Source organism: Puma concolor, chromosome D4 (genome assembly GCF_028749965.1).
Source record: "Puma concolor isolate L17-30 chromosome D4, mPumCon1.1.hap2, whole genome shotgun sequence".
Lineage (NCBI taxonomy): Eukaryota > Metazoa > Chordata > Mammalia > Carnivora > Felidae > Puma > Puma concolor.
The window spans coordinates 87,967,441-87,981,946 of record NC_141679.1 but is presented as its reverse complement, the minus strand read 5'-3'; the positions used below and the strand labels follow the sequence as shown (position 1 = coordinate 87,981,946).

Here is a 14,506-nt window from a genome sequence, read left to right as displayed (position 1 = left end):
GGGGTGAGAGCCCGAGGGGGTGGGGTCAGGGCTCGCGCCTGCTCCTCCGCTTTCGAAAGTTACCTGGCTGGTGGGGGCTGGGGTTGGGGGAGTTACCAGCTGCGCGCGCGCCGGCCCCGCCCTCAACCTCTTCAGGCACCTGTTGGCTCGAGGGCCTCCTCGGCCGCAGCTGCTATCCAATAGGCAGCCTCCCCGACCCAACCAGGCCCCGCCCACCTCCAGGACTCACCAATCCGCGAGTAGCCGCGGCCTCTCTCCCTCAAAGGGCCCGCCCCTCCCGGCGCTTCTTCCGGGTGGGGCCCCGGGCGGAGGAGATGGCTCCCTGGGCGCTCCTCAGCCCTGGGGTCCTGGTGCGGAGCGGGCATACTGTGCTGACCTGGGGGATCACGCTGGTGCTCTTCCTGCACGATACCGGTGAGCCGGACCCCGCGCGACCCCGACCCACCCTATCCCGCGTGATTCCCCAGACGTTTGGGTCTCACTGGGTTCCCTGCTGAAGCCCCAGAAATCCTGGGATTCACCCGACTTCCGCCAGCTCCTGAGCCTCTTCTCCATCTGTCATTCCAAGAGCCACCTGCTTTCTGCCTAATACCCAGTTGATCCCTAATTAATCCCACCATCTTCCTGATTCCTGCCAGATGCCCTGTCTATCCCAGGACCCAAACGGTGCCCACCAGATCCCGCGACGGACTTGAGCCCCCATCTCCCCTGATCCCGAGACCCACCCGGTCCTTCCCAGGATAACGTCCCTCCGTAAGATTCCGAGGATCAAGTAGATCAAGAACTGGCATCCTGCCCATCCCCACGGCCACTAGCTGCCCAAGTCCAGGCTCCCCACCTTCCAGGACAAGAGAACACAGAGGGGGGCGGCCTGTCCCGCATTTCCCCACCCTCACTTCTTGCCCAGTAGTCCTCGTCCACCTCACTGACCCACCCCCACGAACATCCTTCCCCTCCTTACCTGGCAGGCTGCCTCCGGCCCAACTTCTCACCCTCACTGCCACTCTGGGAAGCCCCGCTCCTCCCTCCTTGCTCCAGCCTCAACTCCTGGGCTGTGGGTGTTGTCACTTTCCTCCCAAGACCTTCTTAAGTCTCCTCTACCGCTTTCACCCTTCAGCCTAAACACCTGCTCAGTCTCCTCATCAGAAAGGACCCGCCCCACCCCGCCCTGCAACCCTGCTTTCCTTCTCTGCTCCTTTTCACAACCAAGGGACACCAGAGCTGTCCACACTGTTATCTAAATGCCCCTCCCTCTTCACCTCCCCCTGCCTCCCACCCCTGAAATCTTCATTTACTTCCATGAGTTGGACCCTTCCTGGCCCTGCCCTCCTCTGTCTCTATCTCATGGGCATATCAAACCTAGCTGGTCTCTCCCTATCATGGAGCCAAAGTCAGGGATCCCTCTTCCCTCTCCCCTACATCCAGTCAAGTCTGGCCCCTTCACTCCCTTACCCCTTATCTATCCAGCCCTTTGTCTCCACTCCTCCTGCCAGTGCCCTTGTCTGGCTACCCTCCTCTCCCTCCTGGATAGGCTCTGCCCCCAGGCCTCCCCCTGCTCCCCTATCCATCTTTCCTCCAGCAGCAGGAGGGTGTGCAGAAACAGATCTGACCCTATAACCTTCCATGGTTCCCTACTGTCCTACAGATAGAATGCAAATGAACTTTTTTTTTTTTGGTGGGGGTGGGGGGGAGGGAGTGCTGGGCCCAAACTTCTCCCTCCTGTACTCTATGCAGTGGCCACACTTGACCACTCATTACACCCCATCTCCAGGCCTTTGCTCAGCCAGGGACATACTCCCCACCTCCAGATACACCCCTACACATGGCCTCCTGTTCAGCTCCGGCCCCGGCCTCACTCTCCTTCTCCGGCCTCTCCAGCACTGCGGCAGTGGGAAGAGCAGGGGGAGCTACTCCTGCCCCTTACCTTCCTGCTCCTCGTGCTGGGTTCCCTGCTGCTCTACCTGGCCGTGTCGCTCATGGACCCGGGCTATGTGAATGTCCAGCCCCAGCCGCAGGTAACCAGGGGGGCCCCTGGGAGCCTGAACCCTTCCTCCCACCAATAGGAAACCCAAGGCCCCTGTAACAGTCTCATGCCAGGATCTATGCAGAGGGCTTTCCTGGGGCACCTCCATGAATCCTCTTAGCAGCCCTGCAACCCCCATCCTCCAATGAGGAAACCGCCAAGGCCCAGCAAAACAACTGTGACAGAGGTCACAGCTTCACTTGGGCCAGGGCACTCTGTCCCACCCTACCGCCTCCATTACACTGGGGATGGGCCCCGCGTGCATGCCCAGGGCTAAGCTAGCCCCCCAGGGAAACGCCCACCAGTGCCCTCTCCCTCCCAACCTAATACCCTGTCCCCCATTTGCAGGAGGAGGTCAAGGAGGAGCAGACAGCCATGGTTCCTCAAGCCATCCCCCTTCGGCGCTGCAGATACTGCCTGGTGCTGGTGGGTGACCAGGGACCTCTACGGGAGGGCGCAGGAGCAAGGTTGAGACTCCTTGACCTCCTGCCTCTCTCCCCCCCACCCCCTCTGTGGCCTCATCACTCCCCTCAGTCGTGGGCCCAGAGGGGAGCTGGCACTGAGCCCGCCTCCCTTTGTGCCCACAGCAGCCCCTGCGGGCCCGGCACTGCCGTGAGTGCCGTCGCTGCGTCCGCCGCTACGACCACCACTGCCCCTGGATGGAGAACTGCGTGGGGGAGCGCAACCACCCGCTCTTCGTGGCCTACCTGGCGCTGCAGCTGGTGGTGCTTCTGTGGGGCCTGTACCTGGCATGGTGGGTTCCACGGCCGGCCTGGGCATGGGGGGAGGGCGGGCAGCATGCCCCTACAAGGTGCCCCTTCAGGGGCCTCGGGCCTTCCCCCAAACGGCCTGCCCGGAGGGGCTCCCCGGGGCACCCCCGCCCTCCCCCAGCCTTGGTCTCCATCTCTGTTCCTGCCCTGCAGGTCTGGCCTCCATTTCTTCCAGCCCTGGGGGCTCTGGCTGCGGTCCAGCGGGCTGCTGTTGGCCACCTTCCTGCTGCTCTCCCTCTTCTCTTTGGTGGCGGGCCTGCTCCTCGCCTCACACCTCTACCTGGTGGCCAGCAACACCACCACCTGGGAGTTCATCTCCTCGCACCGCATCGCCTACCTCCGCCAGCGCCCCGGCAACCCCTTCGACCGCGGCCTGACCCGCAACCTGGCCCACTTCTTCTGCGGATGGCCCTCAGGGTCCTGGGAGACCCTGTGGGCCGAGGGGGAGGAGGAGGGGGAGGAGGGCAGCAGCCAGGCAGTGTAGGATTGCTGGAGGCAAGGCCACCATCTTGTGCCTGAAAACCAGAGGGGCTGCCCCTAGCTGGGGTCGGCGTTCGGAGGGCCTGGGGTTCTTCACTCCCCGCCGCTCCTCCCAGGCCTCAGAGCAGAGCTGAAATGACAGAGCTCCTGCCACAATAGGCAGTCCTGCCCTCTGAAGGAAGGAGAGGAGGCAGAGGACCCGTGGGGGGCTCGGGCACAAGCAGCCTGGGCTTCCGAGACCCCCCATACCGCCCCCCAAAGCCAGGATGCCTCCATTGCACAGTTTTGTAAGTTTAATCATCCGTAAAGCAAATCAAATATTAAAAAACCAAACCAAACTCCTCCTTGCTGTGCCGCCCTTTCTGGTCCAGGCCTCCCAGGAGGCAGGGGCGGGAGGGGAGGGGACCCTGCCCAGTGACTGAGCGAAGCCCCCCACAGCAGCTCTGCAGCTGCCACTTCGAGGCCCAGTGCCCACCGATACCTGGCAAGGCCTGGGCCTCCGGGGCAGACGGCTGGGCAGACGGGGCAGACACACCAGAGAGGCCGTCAGGGCCCCAGGAATCCCTCTGACACAAAGTCGAAGTCCCGGAAGGCAGCCTGCTGGCGGGCCGTCAGGGGGCTACGGGGGTCAGGCGGGGTCAGGGCCGGTGGCAGCCCCGTAAACTCGCCCTCGAAGTAACGCAGGTCCGTAGGGCCACGGAGGGTAGGCAGGAAGGGGGGCTGGACGGTGCGGGCGAGCAGGGCCTGCCAGTCGGTGGTCTGGGGGTGAGGGCAGAGCTGCCTGAGACAACGGCCCGCGTGGCCAGGCGACACCTCCCACTGTGCCAGGCACCCGGGAACACTCACCCTGAAGAAAGGCTGGGTCTTGATCTCCTCAGCATCCCGCTCACCCGCCCCGAGGCGCTGCTCCGGGCACTTCTGGAGGAGCTGGGCAAGAGGACTGGGGTTCACGGAGGGCATCACACCCAGGCACTGCCCGCCTGCCCAGGCATCCCAAGTGAGCTGGACCACAGAGGCCCCGAGAGAGTGGGTGGTGACGGGGCAGCCGTTCAGCCCAGCCTAGCCCTGCAGTGATTACCTTCTGAATGAGTTCAAGCCCTTGCACCGACAGAAAGCGGGGATATGGGGCGTCCGCATTGACGATGCAGTCAAATACCTCCTCCTCAGTGTCCCCGGGGAATGGACACTATGGGGAAGGGGGCTCAGCAGGCTGCATGAGCCACCTCCACCCTGCCCCAACCTAGAGGCCCCGGCAGCCGGGGTCCGGTGCTCACCTCGCCCACCAGCATCTCATAGAGCAGCACACCCAACCCCCACCAGTCCACAGCCCGTGTGTAGGCCTCCTGGGTCAGCACTTCCGGGGCGAGGAACTCCGGGGTGCCGCAGAAGGTGCTTGTCCGGTCCCCAAAGCCGATCCCTGCAAATCAGCATCCACACTGATGCCAGCCCGACGTGTCTCATCCATATAACTTCAGTTGTAAGAATCAACAGCCAACTCTTACGACCTCAGGCACTGAAGGTCAAGCCAAGCCCTGCCCGAGCTCTTGGAGGTGAGGACAGTTTTTTTTTTTTACGCCATCTCACGGGAGGAAGCAGAGCCTTTGCCAAGCTCACAAAGAAGAGAGAACCCGATGCCCTCTCCCATCCTGAGTACACACGCTCTCCCCTGGCTAAGGGTGCACTGGGGCTCTTTAAGAGTCTCTAGGGCTGGGAAGGAAGAACCAGTGTGTCCAGCTGGTCCCTGGAATGCAGGCTGGGGTGAGAGGCAAAGGCCACTTGCCCGCTACCCTGCTGGCCTGAGCTGGGCAAGCAAGGCTGGAGGACATGGGATCCTGGACAGGAGGCACCCACCTTCCTTACACAGCCCGAAGTCCGCGATCTTCAGGAAACCCTGGGCGTCCAGCAGAAGGTTGTCCAACTTAAGGTCCCTGAGGGTGAGGGGGACAGATCAAAAGGGCCCGGGAGTATCACAGGAGGAGGGCAGCCTCTGCTCCTTCACCTACCCCCACCCCCAGCACCCCCGGGGCAAGTTACCTGTAAATGATTTTCTTCTCGTGTAAGAACTGTAACCCGAGGACCACACAGGCCAGGTAGAACCTATGGGTGGTGTAGGGGGTAGTTCAGGGCCGGGGGGGGGGGGGGCGGGGGGACAGGGCAGGGAGGCACCAGGATGGCCACAGCCTGGGCATCCCTGGATGTCCCAGCTCTAGTCAGCTCGGACTAAAGCCTGATGCCAGGGGTAGCGGGTAGGGAGAATGGGTGTTTCTCTGGACAGTGGCCCCAAGGTTGTTGCCCACTGACAGCCTACCCTTCCTGGGCTCTTCGATGGTGCCAGGAATGATGCCACGTGTTCTGATGCCTTACCCTCCTATATCCTCCCAGCCACCTGCTGTCGATAGTCATCATGTCTCTTTTTCAAATGAGGATCTGAGACTCCAGGTAAGTGATGCACCTGGGGGTCACACAGCTCATGGCAGACTTAAGACTCCAGAGCCTGCATTCTGGTGGGCAAGAAAGAACTCCAGCTGCCAGTCACTTACTCTTCACTGGTTGCTGTGCCCAACAATTTAATACACATTATGTCCATCCACTCCACAAGCCTATGGAAGAGTTATTATTAGCCCCATTCACAGCTACATAAACTGAGGCCCAAGGTCACAATGCTATGGGAGCTGATAAGACAGTTGATAACCAAGGATCTGAGCCAAGGCCTCCCTGACTCCACACTCTTCTGCTGATGGGTATCCTGGGGGAAGCAGGATGAAGGGAGAGGGCATAGGGAACCAGGGAAGGCTCAATGGAAGAGGCAGACAAGAGGGATGGGAACCCACCGGGCCTGGGGCTCAGGGAAGACGTCCTCGTGGATCTGCATCATGAGGTCACCACCGGGCGCAAACTCTGTCACGAAGCAGGCGTGGCTGGAGGTCTGGAAGCAGGCGAGGAGGGACAGCAGGAAGGGGTGCCCTGTGCGGCCCACAGCCTCCAGGATGCGTTTCTCGCAGTACAGGCTGCAGAGGGCCGGGGGTAGGTGTTAGAGGGAAGAGAAACCACTGCTGGCTGCGTCCTGCCACCCACACAACACCCTTGGCTTCTCTGGGTCTTCAATGAAAATGCCAGGCAGGTAGAATGATGGTTTCTATGTATGGGGCAGAGAGAAGAGCGGACCTGCCCAAGAGCATACAGTTAACAACCGCAGGTGCTAAAAAGAGAACTCAGGACTGGCCCCAGCGGGTCACCTCTTCAAAGCCCCTGGAGCACTCAGCTGCCTTCTGGTGCCACTAGCCCAGGCCAGCCATCCGGGGTCCCCTGCAGGGCTAGGTGCCCACTGTCCCGACTACACACCTCTCCATCTCGTCCCGGCTCAGCACCTCCTGCTTCTTCAGCGCTTTGATGGCGTAGTATTTCCCCGTACCCTTGAACTGGACCAGGAGGACCTGGGAACCAGAGACAGCTTGGGCTCCAGGTGGACAGCACAGGGGAGCCTTTGCTGCTCCCGCCCACTGCCCCATGGATCACAGCATCCCCCCAGCCAAGGTGCTGGGGCCTGCTCACCCCCTTCCATAGCACCCTCATCAGCCCACTACCTTCCCGAAGTGTCCCCGGCCCAGCACGGCCAAGCAACGGAAGTCCTGAAGGCGGGGGGGTTTCCTGCAAGAGAGAGGGCACAGGATTCCCCCTGGGATAAGAGCTGGGCCTCCATGAAGAGGTGCTCCTAACCCTCCAGGGCCGGTCCTGGGCTGTCCCCACCAATAAGACTGGAAAGCCTAGGGGCTGGGGTGGGGGTGGGGGGATTCAGGGACAGTGGCTTCCTAGAGTTCCAGAATGCAGCTAGAGCTCAATAACACGGGTTTAGTGAGTATGAACAGAGGGCAAGGAGCATCGGGTGATGTGTGAATGGACACACGAACACCCAAGTGAGCAGACAAATGTCGCAAGCCCATAAATGAGCCTGACGGGGGTACCTGGTGGCTGAGGCTGGAAGCGGTGGCCCGAGTCGAGTCCTGGGCTCCATGTGGGGCCGTTTGGTGCGCTATGAGGGTAGAGGGGTTCAGAGCAGAGCAGGGCTTCCTTCCCTGTTTCCCTCCAGCCCTGCCATTCCCACCCCAGCAGCCCCCAGGACTGCCAGCATCCTCTCACCGGTATCTCCTCGGGGGTTGGCTCCGGGGGCAGGTAGAGACGTGGGGGCTTGGGCGGGGGCCTCACCTCTTCTTCCAAGGGGCTCTTCTTGGGTGAGAAATCAGTATGTGGAGAAAGCAGACACCTGGCAGGGCACAGGCAGACGGAAGAGCTGTGGGGACGGACACACAGCAATGCCAAGAGACAGACAGAGGGTCAGAGGGAACAGAAAGACACCAGCTGCACCTGAAGAGAGGCAGACGTGGCAGAGAAGCAGGCAGCCACGGTGACGGGGCTCCTCACCTGGGCGAGGCAGGGTTGGCAGCTCCCCGGGGCGTGGCTGGGGTCTGGGGGCATGCTCTGGGGGGGCTGATCGTGCTTGGGGAGCTGCAGGGGGGCAGCAAGTTCATGACCAAGCGCCCCCAGGCTGCCATGTTGAGATTCATCTGGGAAGCCCTCAAAAAGTCCTGACCTGGGACAAAAGGCGGGGGCTCAGTCCCACGGCCCCCCGAGGGCCCCTGCCCTACCCCCTAATTGCACAGCCCTCTCCCGTCCACACCTCTGCGTTTAGAGAAAATGCGTTTCTGCCTCTGCAGCCGGGGCCTCCTCTCAATGACAGGGTCACAGAAGGTCACCTGCGTGGGCAGAGGGCAGGGCTGGAGACCAGTCCCCTCCCACCCCATCTGTCACCAGGGTACCTCCCCGGCCTCCAAGATCCCGGCCTAAGCCCTCAGCGTCAATGATGCAAGAGCCAGAGGGGCCCAGAGGGATGGATTCAATGTCCACATTGGTACCAGTGGGGAAACTGAGGCCCAGAGAAGAGAGACACTTGTCCAGGGCCATGCATGAGGCTAGGCAAGTCAGGACCAGGATGCAGCCTCTAGACTCCCACGCGCTCCTCGGAGGGGGGCTGGGAATCCTTAATTCTTGGAGACCTCCTCCCTCCAGGCCTCAATTTCTACTCCTATGTGTGGATGAATCAAATAGTCTCGAAGGCCCTTCTAGCTCAGATGGAACCAGGGCCCGTGTCGTCAGGGGACAGGGTAGGGAGCACCTGGGCAAAGAGCAGCCCCTGGGGCACCAGACTGAGGGAGAGCTGGTGACAAGCGTTGTCCAGGAAGTCCTCCAGCCGCAGGAAGGCCACGCCACACAGCTGCCTCCAGTCCCGCCAGTGCACCCCAATCTCCAGCTCCCGGGCCTGCGTCGGGGAGGCCAGGTTGAGGAGTGGGGCACACGTCCCTACTCGGCCAGCCTTCCGCTCCGTGGCCCCAGGTCACCCCTGCCCGCACCAGGGCCAGCCTCACCCGCTCCAGGGGGACAATAAAGGTCTGGTCCCAGGACTGCTTGGTCACTGGCCCCCAGCCGGTCTGGCCCACGACACGATTGTCCACCTTCAGCACAGCCAGCACCTCACCTGCAGGGCCAGAGAGGGAGCTCAGGGCAGGCGAGGAGTAGAGGTGCATCGCTGCCCCCAGCGCCCCGCGGCTCGCTACTCACTGGCCAGCTCTCCTCCGCCACGCTGCTGCTTGGCCCGGGCCCGAAGCCAGCCCTGCGAGGGGCTCCCGGCCAGCACAGCCGCCGGGGAGCGTCCGGGCACGGCTGTCAGCAGCTGCTCACAGCCCAGGAGACGGACCTCCAGCGTCCCTGTGGGGAGCGTGGGGGACACACTGTCAAACCCCTGCTACATCCGGGTCCCCTGGGGCCCCAAGAAAGCTACCTTCTCCCGAAGATGGCTGAACCCAGACCTTGCCCGCATTAGGCCGGGGTGTTTCGCCAGGAGCCTGAACCAGCTGAGCGGGAAGGTGCTGGCCTCTCTAGAAGCCACTGTACTGTGTCCCAGGTGGGAAGTTCAGGGTTTCCAAAGTCAACATGCTTAGATTGTTTGTTGATTACAATTCAGCCACCACTACCGGGACACAGATCCAGCTCAGGGATACGAAAGAACGTTCTAGGAGTCCAAACTGCCCAGGACCGGGGCTGTGAGCGCCCCTAACCCTGGCACTTGACACACTGTCACGGCTAGTCCCTTGAATAATGGCTTCGCCAATGGTGTGCCCACTAGGCCGGCCTCGCGCCTAGCGCCTCACCTGCAACAACTCACTGAATTTTCACAGCAACCCCATGAAGGAGGTGCCGTTATCACCCCCATGTTACAGAGGGATACACTAAGGGTCCAGGGAGGGGAAGTCAGCTGCCCAAGCTCACGTAGCTAGGGGGTGGTGGGACCGGGATCAAAACTCTTCTCCGAAGTCCTCCCATCTGTGGTTCAGGGTGCTCTTTGGAAGAAGGGCAGAGCCCTGAAGTGGGAGGGACTGACTCCCGGCTACCTGTCACGGCGGTGGGCTTCACGAGCACCCCTGAAGGCTGGGGTTTCCCAGACACAGCAGTCCGCAGCTCCCGGGCCACTCTGCCACGCAGAGGGTGGGCAGGAGGCAATCCCTCCAGCAGCTGCTCCAAGGCCAGCCGCAGGAGATCCAGTTTCTGGGAGGACTCCTGGAGCTGGGCCTGAGCCTACAGAGGAGATCAGGCAGGGGAGGACAGGCCCGTGACCACTGGCGACCCACACGCCCTCCCCGCAATGAGGTCTAGACAGAATGTGCCTCCTGTTTCCTCACCGCCACCCCGCACAGGCTGTCCGCGGGTGCCTCCCGCCCTGGTGGACCGTGGTGTGGAGACAGACACTCAGAGAGGGGCAGCGATGGGAGGGGACCACGGCCTGACCTCAGCCAGCGCCTTCCGGTCCTGTGTCCGCCGGGTACCCAGCAGCTTCACCACGTTCTTGGCGCCCTCGGCCACAGCGGCCTCAATGCGTAGTCGATGCCTTAGCTCCTCTGCCAGCAGCTCAGGACCTGGGAGGAGGCGGTCAGCCCCCAGGCCCCGCCCTGCCCGGCCCTGCCCGGCCCCGCTTCTCAAAGCCTCACCTGGTTCAGGGGACCCACTGGCTTCCAGGCTGCTAATCTTCATTCGCAGCAGGGCCACCTTCAGCTGGCTGTCCCGCAGCATCTGCTGGGCAGCTGCCAGGAGCTTCCTCTCCTGTGGGGTCGCGCCACATGCCCATCGGACCGGGGCTAGCCCAGAGCCTCCCTGGTCAGACCAAGGTTGAAGCCAAGCCTCCCTTGGTAGGCCAGATGCTAAAGCCAAGGGCCCCTTGTTAGCCTAGATCTAGGGCAGGGCCTCCCCCTTCACACAAGACAAGGGCTGGGGTCAAGCTTCCCACACCATGTCAGAGCCGAGCTCCCCACATCGTCCTGGGAGCTGGGACTGGGGGTGGGCCTTCCCTACTAGACTGGGCTAGGACTTCCCATTAGACCGAGTTGTCTTGTTAGATTAGGGGTTCGAGCCGTGCCTGCCCCACCAAGCTGGGATTTGGGGCTGTGCCTCCCCCGTCAGACTAAGGGTTAAGACTGTCTCTGCCTTATGGGGTCACTGACTTGGTTGCATTCTCCATCAGGATGGGGGCTGGGAGCTGAGAGGGGCTGAGAGCCCAGTCTCTCCCCATCAGACCCCAGGAGCCTCACCTTGGGCGTGCCACTGGCGTATGTGTGCGTCATGTTCTCCGCCCCCTGCTTCACCTTCAACTCTACCTGCAGCTGCCTCTGTAGAGCCTCCAGGTGCCGAGCCCTTGGCTGCTCTGCAGGTGGCTGGGGTCCCGTGGTGGCGGGTTCTGTGCATAGCGTGGGACACACGAACCCCTTACCCAGAGCCGAGAGACCCCTACCCTATGACCTTGCTCTCTCCCCCAACCCCCAGCTCCCTTCTTGTCGCAGGGGACACCTGAGGAGGCTCTGAGAGCGGTCAGGACCAAGGTGGAGAAGCTGGGTCAGCCCGGCGCGTCCTGTCCCCCAGGGTCTGCTCAGACTCATCACTCACCAGCCAGGCCGGGCCCGGGCAGCAGGATGCGCGCGTGCAGCGCCCTCAGCTCCCCATGCAGCTGCTCCAGGCGGCGGTTGGAGGCCCGCAGCAGCTGCTGTACGTGGCCCAAGTGGCGGCGGTCCGTGGCCACCCTCCGCAGGTTCTCTACACCCTCCTTGATCTTCAGCTCCTTCTGGATGGCCCGGCGGATCACCTCTTTCTCATCCTCTGGGGGCTGCTGGTCGGCCCCAGACTGTGGAACGGCAGAGGAGTAATGCCCTCAGTCCCCGCCAGCGACCTCGGGTCTCCGCAGACAGAGAGGAAGGTGTGCTCGGCGCCCAGGGTGGCCCCCCGGGGCACCTCTGACCTTACAGCTAGTACTCCTGGGCCAGATGGAAACCCTAGGGCTACCCAGCCTGTCCCTGCTCCTGTCCCCTCCCATTAGGGAGAAGGGAGAGCGGAAAATTGTTCAATGTTTGCAGTGGACTCTTGAACAACACGGGTTTGAACTGCAAGGGTCCACTTATAAGCAAATCATTTCCTGTCCTTTTTTTTTTTTTAAGTTTATTTATTTTGAGAGAGAATAGAGAGCATGAGAGGGGGAGGGGCAGAGAGAGAAGGGGGTGGGGTGGGGCGAGAGAGAGAATCCCAAGCAGGCTTCTTGCTGTCAGCACAAAAAGCGCAGCACGGAAAGCCCGGGGCAGGGCTTGAATTCACGGAACCGTGAGATCATGACCTGGGCCAAAATCAGGACTCGGACACTTAACTGACCAGGTGATCCTATAAGCAAATTGTTTTCAACTGTAAAACCAACTTTGTTTACAGGACTATAAATGCACATATCGTCTCTTCCTTACGATTTTCTTAGTAACGTTTCCTTTCCTCTAGCTTACTTTATCGTTAAGAATACCATATAATGATACACATAACGTACAAAATATGCGTTAGTCAACTGCTGACAGTATCCGTAAGGCTATTATTAGTTAGGTTTGGGGGGAGTCAAAAGTTACATGCAAATTTTCAACTGCCTGGGCGGTCGGCACCCCGACCCCCCCTGTGTTGTTCAAGAGGCGAAGGCACAGGGTGCTACTGGGTGCCAGGGTCTGTTCTCAGAGCCTTGCGTACATGAATCCGTCAATCCTCATAACAATCCCACGAGGAAGATGCAGTTACTATCCCCATGTTACCAGCCCCAGATGAGGAAGCTGGGACACAGGTTAAGTAATTTGCCCAAGGTCACAACACCGAGAGGGAGATGCCAGCCTCTCCCCACCAGCCACGCTTAATCAGACTGCTCTGAGGTTGCGATCCCAGCTAAGATTTGGGGCCAGAGAAGAGGCTAGGGAATTACCCAAGGTCACATAGAGAGGGCAGCCAGAGGCCTGAGTCGGGGCCAGGGATGTTCCCTCAGGTAGCAAAGCGGAGGCACAGAGAGAGGCTGAGGAGGTCTCCGGGGGCCACTCCCAGCTCAGCTACTGCCAGGTTGGAGCAAGGAATAGGAAAATCTCCTTCTCAGAGGCCATTTCAAACCAACCAGTGCCAAAGCTGACCTCAGCCCAGGGTAACCCACGATGCCCTCCACCCCCCATGGACCTCCACCTTACCTCTCGGCTCTCCATCTCCTGAGGCCAGTGTGAGGGGTGCCGCCCCAGCCTCAGGGAGCCCCCCCACCCCAGGTCTCTGCTGGCCCTCTGGCCTGGCTGTCAGAGGGCAGGGGCGGGGCTCAGGAAATCCTCTGAGGGCCCTAGGCCAGAGGGCCAGAGCCAAAGGCCTGAGCAAACAAAGATCCCATGGAGCGGGGGGCCCGGCCACCGGGGTCCTGAGTCACCGAGCTGCCGTTGCTGGGCGGAGGTTCACAGGAAATCGGAAAATGTGTACAAGTCACTGCTGGAACAGGAGGGGGGGGAACCTCCGGAGGAAGGGGGTGGGAGGGGGCAGACGCAGTGCCTAAGGTTGTTCCCGCCGTTGGGGTGGGGGCACTCCAGGAGTCTTGTGGAGGACATTTTGCCTTTGGGTGTACCCCCTGGTCCTGTCTGCTCTGGGCTGGAATCCTGCCATGTGCACACACGCCTCCCCCTTTCTGCTCTACAGCTGGGACCCTATCTTCTACACAGATGCAGTGACCCCACCCCATTTGCTCTGGGTAGACCTGAACCCCTCCCTCCTCAATGACAGACAAGCACACAGCTTTGGCCGCTGTGTCCACCAGCACGTATCTCCAGCGCTGGCAGGAACCCCGCCCCCCTCGCCATTTGGACTAGAACCCTCTGTGTACCCGGAGGTTCCCGCCCAGGTGCTGGGCCAGGTCCCCCATCTCCATGTGCCCAATCCCCACATGACTTTGTGATCTGGGAAGGACCCCCACAAGTGCGCAGAGATTGGCCCCTTCCCGGGCCTTCCTCTCCCTGCACGCACGTTCCTCTCCCCCCCCCCCCCCCAGGACCTGTCCCAAGCTGCCCCCCACGGTCCCCTTTGCTTTCTAGGCAGATTCCCACCGGTCTTAACAGTCCCGCCTGGAAGAACGGATTGGGGGAAACTTTAGGGCCCATGCCGGTGGCCCTGACTGCGGATTCAGACGTGCTCATGCGCTGGCCTGACTAGAGGCTCTGAGTCACTTGGGGGTAATTTGGGGACGTTTCCAGGGGGCACGAACGACTCCCCCCGCGCGCCCCCCCCTCCCCCCCATGTTCAGGTCTGCCCCGCGAGGTTAGCGAAGCCCGGGGCAGGGGCTGGGAAAGGACCCGGGAGGAGGTGAGGGTCGGATCTAGGGGACGCGACCGGAGCTCGCGGCGCCCGCGGCGTAAATGAGACTCCCCGACCCCCTTGGCCCGCGCCCGCAGCCCGGCCTCTCCGGGCGCCGTTCACCTGCCGCGGCGCCCCCTCCTCCATGGCTCCGCTCGGGCCGCTCCGCCCCTCCTCTCGACCACTGCGGTTCCGGAAGCCCCGGCCCCTCCGCCGGGACTTTCAAACTTGAAACTTCCCGGGAAGCGGAGCCGGAGCCGCGGGATCGGGCGCCCCCTCCCGAGGTCCGCTGGCCCTCGCGGGACCTGGGAGCAGCGCCGCCTCTCGGCCGCGAGGGGCCGGCGCCGGGGACCCCACTCAGCCGCAGGCCCCCGCGCCTCGCCGGCTGCGGCGTTCCGCGGGCTCTGGGGCCCCGCGCCCCTTTTCTGAGGCCGCCGACCCCCGTCCGGCGGTAGAAGGGCAGGAGGGACATTTCTCGGGCCGGGGCTCTCTAGCTGCCCTAAGGGCCGGCCGGGGGACGATA

At 62.1% G+C, this 14,506-nt stretch overlaps 2 protein-coding genes across 11 annotated transcripts; one reads left to right on the top strand and one right to left on the bottom strand.

The window, feature by feature from the left end:
• The first annotated feature begins 253 nt into the window (after nucleotides 1-253).
• Nucleotides 254-3,611, top strand: ZDHHC12 (zDHHC palmitoyltransferase 12). Of its 2 annotated transcripts, none has more exons than XM_025935304.2 (5): nucleotides 254-414; nucleotides 1,879-2,015; nucleotides 2,372-2,449; nucleotides 2,611-2,777; nucleotides 2,969-3,317. In XM_025935304.2, the coding sequence occupies exons 1-5, from the start codon at nucleotides 315-317 to the stop codon at nucleotides 3,168-3,170; spliced, it is 684 nt and encodes a 227-aa protein (XP_025791089.1). In that variant the 5' UTR covers nucleotides 254-314; the 3' UTR covers nucleotides 3,171-3,317. The 2 variants fall into 2 exon arrangements, with proteins under 2 accessions (XP_025791089.1, XP_025791077.1); XM_025935292.2 differs by having other exon boundaries at nucleotides 256-414; nucleotides 2,947-3,611.
• PKN3 (protein kinase N3) lies at nucleotides 3,549-14,398 on the bottom strand. Of its 9 annotated transcripts, none has more exons than XM_086684207.1 (22): nucleotides 14,107-14,394; nucleotides 11,260-11,494; nucleotides 10,908-11,053; nucleotides 10,311-10,422; nucleotides 10,111-10,238; nucleotides 9,717-9,900; nucleotides 8,887-9,033; nucleotides 8,694-8,803; nucleotides 8,444-8,587; nucleotides 7,949-8,024; nucleotides 7,693-7,861; nucleotides 7,411-7,561; nucleotides 7,236-7,303; nucleotides 6,858-6,921; nucleotides 6,616-6,707; nucleotides 6,105-6,281; nucleotides 5,308-5,370; nucleotides 5,125-5,201; nucleotides 4,548-4,690; nucleotides 4,352-4,459; nucleotides 4,120-4,200; nucleotides 3,549-4,032 (listed from the first exon to the last, which is right to left on the bottom strand). In XM_086684207.1, the coding sequence occupies exons 1-22, from the start codon at nucleotides 14,128-14,130 to the stop codon at nucleotides 3,820-3,822; spliced, it is 2,712 nt and encodes a 903-aa protein (XP_086540333.1). In that variant the 5' UTR covers nucleotides 14,131-14,394; the 3' UTR covers nucleotides 3,549-3,819. The 9 variants fall into 9 exon arrangements, with proteins under 9 accessions (XP_086540333.1, XP_086540334.1, XP_086540331.1 ...); XM_086684208.1 differs by lacking the exon at nucleotides 14,107-14,394 and adding an exon at nucleotides 12,846-13,067; XM_086684205.1 differs by lacking the exon at nucleotides 14,107-14,394 and adding an exon at nucleotides 11,609-11,766.
• Between the last annotated feature and the right edge of the window lie 108 nt (nucleotides 14,399-14,506).